The 9,443-nt window shown below is 35.5% G+C and overlaps 1 protein-coding gene across 1 annotated transcript; it reads right to left on the bottom strand.

The window, feature by feature from the left end:
• Positions 1-6,188: 6,188 nt before the first annotated feature.
• Positions 6,189-9,443, bottom strand: LOC116130354. The gene is made up of 4 exons (XM_031416103.1): positions 9,165-9,443; positions 8,094-9,083; positions 7,969-7,989; positions 6,189-6,488 (listed from the first exon to the last, which is right to left on the bottom strand). Exons 1-4 carry the CDS (start codon positions 9,441-9,443, stop codon positions 6,189-6,191), a joined length of 1,590 nt encoding a protein of 529 aa, XP_031271963.1.

The following is a 9,443-nucleotide window of genomic DNA, read 5'->3' as shown; positions in this document are numbered from 1 at the left end:
GTGGGCACTTATTCCTTTAACGGCTAACCCAAACTTTTTTTCAGGACCTTGATTTGAAAAATGTACCCAAATGTCTGCTACTGTATGAACTTATTCATTGTGTTATTGTTTTATGTGAGATAACATGTTTCATATGAGTTTGGGATTGTAATTAGAATTAAAAATTGAATGTTATATTTTGTTAAGTACTACAACAACTGTTAAATAATAATTAATGTTTTACAAATATACAGGTTTAAATGGCGTTGTCTAGGTGTATAGGAAGAAGACGAAGTACTGCAGATGACGAAGAAGAAATACTGACAGATATAATAGTTGGACTATGCACTGTTGTTGCATTGGAAACAGATGGGCGTCACTTACGACATACATCCATATTAACTGGTCATGATTACATGTTGGAAGTACTAAATGGTCATGATGAAAAAATCTTTGAAAAGTACCGCATGGACAAAGACTGTTTTCCAAACTTATGTTACATTTTGGCACAACAAAGGAAATTGCGAGCAACCAGGAGGATGATTATTGAAGAACAAGTCATGATGTTTTTGACAATCATAGGTAAAAAGGAGACAATTAGAACGATGATAGAGGATTTCCAACATTCAGGTGAGACAATCTCTAGATATATTGGCTAAGTTTGCGAGGCAATATGTGAGTTGAAGACAGAGTTTATCAGGCAACCCAACTTCAGTGATGTTCCACTGGAAATATCGACCAATCGAAAAAATTACCCTTTCTTTAAGGTACTTCTTCGTTATGTTTTATATTAGTGGGTAGTTAATTTCATTGTGTTATTAATGTTAATAGCCGGTTAATATTACTAAAATTCAATTTTGATGATAGGATTGTATTTGAGCCATTGATGGCACACATGTTTATGCTTCAGTTCCACAGGAGTTTGGTGATAGGTACCGAAATTGCAAAGGAATGTTGGCATAGAATGTAATGGTTGTGTGCGACTTTAGGATGATGTTCACTTATGTCGTCACTGGGTGGGAAGGATCTGTGCATGATTCGAGAGTTTTAAATTCAGTTCTTGATGATCATAATTCTGGATTCCCACATTCTCCACCAGATATAAGTATCTTCTTTACTTATTATAGCGTATTGACTCCATTCTTGAGGCCCTGGAATTCAAGTAACATGTGTGCTTTTATTACAGGAAAATACTATTTGGTTGATGCGGCTTATCCAAATAGAGAAGGGTTCCTCGCTCTTCATAGGCGAGTGGCTTTCCATATTCATGATCACTACCGTAACCGGAGGGGGCCACAAGAGTTGTTTAATTACAGACATGCATCACTCTGCAATGTTGTCAAGAGAACCTTTGGTGTTTTAAAAAAAAAGGTTATGTATTCTCAATGGAATAAACAATTACCTATTGGACAAACAAGGGAAGATTGTTATGGCATGTTGTGTACTTCATAATTTTATCAGAATGTACAATACAGAGGACCCTATCTTCCAATGGTATATTGAAAATACGGGTAATGAGCAAGTATATTTTCATGGCCAAAACGGGCAGAAGATGGCGAAAATGGAGATGGATCGAGTCAACCGCAGCAAGGTATTATAGACGACATAACGACTCTACGAGATAACATAACAACTGAAATGTGGGCAGCACATATGACCATGTCGTAGTTTTTAATAGAGTATAGGTGTACAAACTATTCTAAGGGTTGATAATTAGTAGCTTTGTCATATATGTATTAATATGGTGTTTTCAAATAGTTGGACTAGTACTTGAAATTAATATGAGATTTTTTTTTTTTTAATTTAGTGGTTATGAAATTACCAATCAAATGTTTAATATTATTAAAATGTAAATTGATAAGTTTTTGGGTTATAATAATAAATTATTTTAACAAAATGCACCAAAATATTGTATTAATAAATTATTTTAAAAACTATACCAAACAAATATTTAACAATTTATTCAACTCAAATAATAAGGTCAAAATACTTTACCAAACACATTTTATTCAAATCCTATTCTCGTAATAATAACCCAACTTAACTCCACAATATTATTTCAAAAATCCTACCCAAAATAACAAAATAAACACACCCTTAAATATTTATTTTGAATTTAACCATCTATTTGATTGTGAACTAAATAGTAAATGTATGAATAATAAAAGTTATTATATACTTTTTTGTTCTACCTGCCTGAAGTGGAAGACACCTTTGCACTTGAATAAGCTATTTTGTTAAATTTGAATAATATGTTTATTTTTAGGGAAATGTCATCTAAAACCCATTTTTTTATTTTCTAGTTTGGTATGGCAAAAAGAGAAAACTAAGAGCAATTGTCAATTTTGTTAACGACTGACAGACGATAGAAGGTTTTGCGAAATTACTAGTACCTAAACGATAAGTAAATATCTCTATATTATGTATTTGATATAAAAACTATTTTTAGATAGTAAAAGTTTTCTTACTAGGGATTAAAAGCTCTTTTTGGATGGTTTAAAATGGTAAATAAAATAAATGTTATTTCATTATTTATGGAATCTAAATTAATATTTAATCATTTTTTTTTTTTTTTGTAAATAAAAGTTTATAACATTCAATGGTTTACAACGTCTTTTTTTTTTTTTTTTTATGTAATCTTTGCTCATATAAGCTCCCAAAATCTTAACAATAAGGTTATGGGAAAAAATTGAGAAAAAATTGAGAAAAAATTGAGAAAAAATTGTAATACAATACAAGGTTAAAGGAAAATTAAAAAGATGTAATAATAATAAAGATTACTGGAAAACGGTAAATTTTAGTGTACATTTTTAATAATTTTTACAACTTTTTATTATTATTATTATTTTTGTTTTTATTTTCAGATAAAAAATATACTTAATAACTTCTTATTTTCATTAAAAAAAAAAAAAAAAACCTTATATAATACCTTGGCTCTGTGTTTGACTGTTTGTCTTTCGCAACACGCAAAAATAAACTTCATTTCCTTTAGCAAAGCGACATTACCAGGGTTTTTAGTGGAAAGAAACTAGAGGGTCATTGAAAGTTTCGATCTTTTAGCCACATAGGCTTTGACTGTGCTAGCATTAAGGTTAGTTGCTCTAGCTTCTAGTTTTTTTTTTTTTTTTTTTGGTATTTTCTTTCATTTGGGTTTTGTAATATGAACTGGTATGCCTATCTTTGATTTACTTTATGTTCATTCTTGCTTGTTTCTTCATATCTTGGTGTCTCTTCTTGTTCTTTGAGGTTACAAATAGTTTTATTTGTTACAATTGAAAATAGGGCATAAGAAAAGCTTCGGGAAAGGAGAATACCAATGTTTGGTTGAAGAATTCCTCAATTGAGTATATTGTATTGTATTGTAAAACGAGTACAAAAATAGCCTAAATATGCATTCTGTACAGATGATTCTCGAAGAAAAAAGAATAACTAACTCTACCACTAATCTTTGTACAACTCAGCAACAAAATAACTGAATATTAAATTACAATGCAAACCATGACTACCCCTTCTCATCTGAAATGTGTCGAGGGCCCTTTTCTAAAGTAGTGGTGATTAACTATTCCCATCTTGGAAAGAAGAGTATTAAGCACATTAGAAGAGAGTGCTTTAGTGAATATATCGGCTAACTGTGAGTGGCTAGGGACATGGGCAGTGGCATTGCTTCCCTCTTGATTTTTGTTTCGAATGATGTGACAATCCACTTCTATGTACTTGGTATGTTTGTGGAAAATAGGCTTTGCAGCAATATGTAAAGCTGCTTGATTGTTGCAATGGAGAATGGCAAGATTAGGATGTGGAATGTGCAAGTCATGAAATATTTGACAAATCCATGTAAACTCGCAACAAGTGGTTGCCATAGCTTGGTACTCAGCCTTGGCAGAAGAACGAGATACAACGGATTGCTTTTTGGATTTCCAAGAGACAAGGGATTGTCTAATGAAGAGGCAAAAACCAGTGGCTGATTTTCAAGTATTAGGGCATGAAGCCTAGTCAGAATCACAATAACCATGTAATTGAAGAGGGGAGTTAGCCGAGAGGAGAAGACCCTGACCTGGATTGCTTTTGAGATACTTTAAAATCTTGTGTGCAACTTGTAGGTGAAAATCACTTGGCCAAGACATGAATTGGCTGAGAAGTTGGACTAAATAACTGATATCTGGCCTTGTGATTGTCAAGTATAGAAGCCTGCCAATGAGTCTCCTGAAAGAGCTACTATCTTGGAGTGGAGTGCTGGAGTCTTTATGCAGCTTGAGATTTTGATCCATAGGTAGTTTGGCAGGTTTGGAGCCGAGAGTACCAGAGTTTGAGAGTATATCCAGTGTGTATTTTTGTTGACACAAATGAATTCCTTTGGTAGATCTTGCTACCTCAATGCTGAGAAAATATCGAAGTGGACCCAAATCCTTAATTTTGATGGAAGTGTTCAGAAAGTTCTTGAGAGACTCAATGTAAGCAATGGAATTGGAAACAACAACAATGTCATCAACGTACACTAACAAAGCTGTAAATGAATCTTTAGTCACCATGGTAAATAAACTATAATCGGAAGTTGACTGTGTAAAACCATAGTGAATGAGAGAGTTGGAAAATTTTGCATGCCATTGACGTGAAACTTGATTGAGTCCATATAAACTTTTGAGGAGTTTGCATACTTGACCAGGTTTGCCTTTTGTATATCCATGGGGGTTTACCATATATATGTCTTCATCCAAATCCCCGTGAAGGAAAGCATTATTTTACGTCGAATTGCTACAAATGCTAGCCCTTAATGGCTACAATAGCTAGGAGACATTGAACAGTGACAATCTTGGCCACAGGAGAAAAAGTCTCGTGATAATCGATCCCTTCTTGTTGAGTATAGCCTTTAGCAACAAGCCTGACTTTTAATCTTTCTATCGTGCCATCCGAATGGTATTTTGTCTTACAAACATATTTACAAGAAATAGGTTGGATCCTTTGAGGAAGATCAGTCAACACCAAGGTTTTGTTTAGCTCGAGAGCTTCCAGTTCAGCCTACATTGCCTCACACCATCTCAGGTCCTTAACAGCTTGTTTTTAAGTTTGTGGGTCAAGATGAGAGGAGATGGAAGTGGAAAAGGCATGAAAAACAGGTGATAAATGATGTATGAAAGTGTTTTGTGTAAAGGAAAAACAGTACCTGTTGTAGACATCTTGTCTAATGCTTGTGAAAAGGTGGAATGAGTCTGATTACAGTGATAATCCTATAGATACTAGGATACTTTCCGAGTTCTTGTGGACTTGGGGAGCTGTGGTGATGTTGGGGAATGGTTATGTGTGAGAGATGGGGAAGAGGGATGAGGGTTAGTTTGGGTTATAATGCTTTTTGTTTGGGGTAAATCTAAAGGGCAAATAGGAGGTGAAGTAACTGTGTGGACTGGTTGAGGATTTTGAATGGGTAGGGGAAGGGAGTGGGACTGAAAGTTATGTGGAGGAGATTGTTGATGAAGGTAGGGAAAAATTGTTTCATGAAAAATGAAATTCCAGGAGATGAAAACAATGTGATTTTGCATATCAAGAAGCTTGTATCCTTTGACAGCAAATAGGTAGCCAATGAAAATGGCTTGCCTAGCTCATGGAGCAAATTTTGTTTGGCCATTTGAAATGCTTGAAGCAAAGCATAGGCAACCAACCGAAAGTTCTTATATGGTAGTAGGTTGGAGGTTTATGAAAAAGGATTTCGAATGGACTTTTATTGCGTAGTAAGGGGGAGGGAATTCTATTGATGATATAGGCAACGATTAACACACATTCATTCTAAAATGTTAATGGCAGTCCAACTTGAAATCTTAGAGCTCGTGCCATGTTTAGTAAATGCTGATGTTTCTATTCCACAAGAGCATTTTGTTGGGGTGTTTCAATGCAACTAGTTTGATGGATGATGCCTTTTTTTTTTATTTTTTTATTAAAGAATGAGGTCATATTGAATTCAGCACCATTATCACTTATTAATATTTGAACTTTGAGATTGAATTGTGTTTCCACAAGGTTACAAAAAGATTCAATGCTGATCGAGTTTAGGACTTATTTTTGAGAAAATGAACCCATGTGCTGCGGGAGAAATGATCAACAATAAATAAGAAATATTTTGAGCCATCATGGGCAGTGACTGAGTATGGACCCCATATATCACAAGCAATAATTTCAAATAAACGAGAAGTGGAATGTGTGCTAATGGAAAAAGGCAATCAGTGTTGTTTAGCCAATGGACTTATGCAACAAGGAACATCATTTGTATTAGAAATATGAAAGGTTACAATAGGATCTTTGATTAAAGAAATTGTGGAGTAAGAGGTATGGCCTAGCCTATAGTGCCAGGTATCAGATATTTGTGTATTGGTAAGTATTGAAGTTGAGACAAAGTCATGTTTATTTGAAAGAGTGGAAAGGTGGTCGACAAGAGTTATGGAAGGCACTGCAATATGCAACAAGTGATAAAGTCCTCGCCTCAGTTTACCCTTCCAAATCGTTGTCCAAGATGAAAGGTCCTGAAGAAAACAAAAATTAGAGAAGAAACGAATGCAACAAGCAAGGGAGGTGGTTAGTCGTTTAGCTGAAATTAAATTGAAATTAAAAGAGGGGATACAGAGAACATGATGAAGAGAAATGTGTTGTCCTAGATGAATAGTGCCTATATGAGTGATGGGTGCTTGAGCTCCATTTAGCATTGACAGGTTATTCGTAAGTGTACGAAATCGTGCAAGTAATAAAGCTCGAGTAAACGAGTGTCGAATCCCAAGAGAACTACTTACCAAGTATCAAACTAGTATATCTTATTGCTATTTGATGAAACATAATTTTAAGAATGAATTTAATGAAAAAGAATATAAACTAAAAACTAAATAAAAGCATAATTTTATAAATACTTTGGTAGAGAAATCAATATGACTAAACCTAGGACATAGATTTCACACCAATTTAATCCTATGCATTGACAATTATTGCTAACCTAATTAAGCTTATTCTAAAGGCCAAACTCCTTAATATTCCACTAACTTCCTCTCAAACAATTAGCGAATTAACCCTTAAGCAACAACCCAAAATATCTCTAAGTTGAATTTAGAAGCTAAGAGATCATTAAGTTCTATGGAATTTACTAGAGCCTCACAGATCGCGGTAACCTATTTCTAGCGTTCGCTCAATCTATGGTTTTATTACCTTAGACTAATCAGGTTTCATCTCTCGATCTCAACCCAACCCATAAAATCATTCAACTCTCAGGCCCTTAAGAATTGAAAGCATTATGCACAATAATAGAACTTAGAATTAAAAGCTCAATAAGAATTAACATCAATTTAAGTCAACACATATTCATAAATTGGGCTACATCTTAGCCCTAGAAAAGAGATTTAGTTCATAATTACAGTAATAAAAACAACAATTGTATTTAATAACATGAGTTCAAGAAATAAAAATAGAAAAACTTTTCTAATTTGTGAACGAGAATCGCAAGAATTCCGATCTCCAAAGTAGTAGCTAGCCGTCCTTTCTCCTCCTTCAAATCTCCTTTAAAACTACTTAAAGACCCTTATTTATAGTACTAGGGTTTGGATGTTACTTAGGAAATAAGTAAATGTCTTCACCCATTCAGATTCGGACTAGGAGAATGTAATAACTTAAACAAGCCTGTGACCTATCGCTGCAGTGATAATAACCGTCACTGCAGCGATCATTCTTTCTGTCCAATGAGTCCATGATCTTCCGAATTTGGTAAAGTCATCAACACAAACTTTGTAGCTCTCTGAATAAGCTTTCCAACACCATAAGAATCGTCGAATTCTGATTTCTACAGCTCAAGTTATGATCAAAACAGCGAAGCATGCTCATCTTGAAGAATTTCCAGATTTTACGTTGTATCTTCAACGTGTCACAACTTTCTCGTTTCAACTCTGATTCTTGCACTGTTTGTTCCTACTCATTATGAATTCCATTGACATCATTCTTTTTCCTTCACATATTGGTTTGAACCTGAAAATACTCAAGATACACCTGTGATCCAGAAAAAGGCATTCATGAAATAATTAATTCAAATTCCACAATTTAAACACATTTTTCCATAAATAATCCAATTAAATCACTAATAAAATATATACTTTCAAGCTCTTATCAAGCATTTTGACAGAGTATGAGACATTGTGAGTGTTTGTGGTGAGAAGGGAGGTGATATAGACCATATGGTCTGTAGCACACATATCAATGATCCAAGGAGTATGTGAGTGCTGAGAAGAAACAGACAATGATAAGGGGTATGAAGCCAAAATACCAGACATAGTTGGAGTAGTAGCAGAGTTAGCATGGGGATGAAAAGTTGTCTTGGATGAGTTGGTGGAGGGAGAAGGCATCAGAGGATGCTCTTTATGTTGCAACAAATTAAGGAATTGATGATACTGGTCCTTTATAAAGGCAACCGTGGCAGAAGAGTCTTCATCTGGTTCAGTTGAAGTAGAGTTTGCAAACACTAGTGAGGATTTAGCTTTGTTGAATAGTTTGTGCCCTGGGGGATAAATGTGGAGTTTATAGCACTTTTCAGCAACATGGTCACTCATGTGGCAATGAGTACAAGTGGGAGGCTCAGCGTTGCCTCCTTTGAAGTAATTCTCAAAAGTGTGCCTAGATAAATGGCAGTGAGTACAATTGGGGCGAGGTTTTTGTGTTTGGCCAGATTTGTTGGGTGGTTTGGAGGTGGGATAAAACTTCTTGATAGCAAGAGCCATGGAATCAGGGGAAGGGTTGTTGTTGAGCATGAGGTGTTGGTGTTCTTGCTGCTGGATTAGGGAAAAGGCTTTGCCAATAGAGGGGAGCGGATCAAGAAGCATAATCTGGTCATGAGAATTGGTGTATGAGTCATTTAGGCCCATTAGAAATTGAATAACGCAATCTCTGTGATATCGATCCGAAAGGATTTTCAATTGACCGCAAGTACAGTCAGGCAATGGGTCGAATAGGTTGAGTTCATCCCAAATAGGTTTCAATTTTCCAAAGTAAACGCTTACCAGATCTTGATCTTGATGAAGTCCAGCGAGTGTTTTCTTGAGGTGGATTCGAGAGCCATTTTGTTGAGTGAAACGCTCTCGTAGTTCAAGCTAGACAACAGAGGCACCATCGACGAGCGCAATGCTGGATTTGATGGAGGAAGAGATCGAGTTTTGGAGCCAAGAAGTAACCATGTCGTTGCAACGTTCCCATGGTTGAAGTAAAGGGTCAGATGGGTTTGTGGGTTTGGTGAGTTCACCGTTAACGAACCCTAATTTGTTATTGGCTCGAAGAGCATGTTGCATTGCACCAGACCAAGTGGTGTAATTGTTGATAGTGAGGAGGTCGGGGACGAGAGAAACAGAGGGATTGTCCCCATGGTCAAGTTGAAAAGGGTTGGTTGGGTCATTAAGAAATCGGTTTGGTGGAGGAGGTGGTGGACCGCAAACAGCAAAATCATCGGAAGCCAT

Source organism: Pistacia vera, unplaced genomic scaffold (assembly GCF_008641045.1).
Source record: "Pistacia vera cultivar Batoury unplaced genomic scaffold, PisVer_v2 Contig22, whole genome shotgun sequence".
Taxonomy (NCBI): domain Eukaryota; kingdom Viridiplantae; phylum Streptophyta; class Magnoliopsida; order Sapindales; family Anacardiaceae; genus Pistacia; species Pistacia vera.
The sequence above is the reverse complement of the archived record's forward strand: the minus strand, read 5'-3'. Positions and strand labels throughout refer to the sequence as shown.

Bases quoted from the DNA above. Each gene is read 5' to 3' on its own strand.
- LOC116130354 (XM_031416103.1), bottom strand. From the start codon at position 9,443: ATGGCTTCCGATGATTTTGCTGTTTGCGGTCCACCACCTCCTCCACCA. The intron at 9,084-9,164 runs GTTACTTCTTGG...TCTGTTGTCTAG, and splicing joins GGGAACGTTGCAACGACATG to CTTGAACTACGAGAGCGTTT. The intron at 7,990-8,093 runs GTATATATTTTA...TCTGGATCACAG, and splicing joins TGCTTGATAAGAGCTTGAAA to GTGTATCTTGAGTATTTTCA.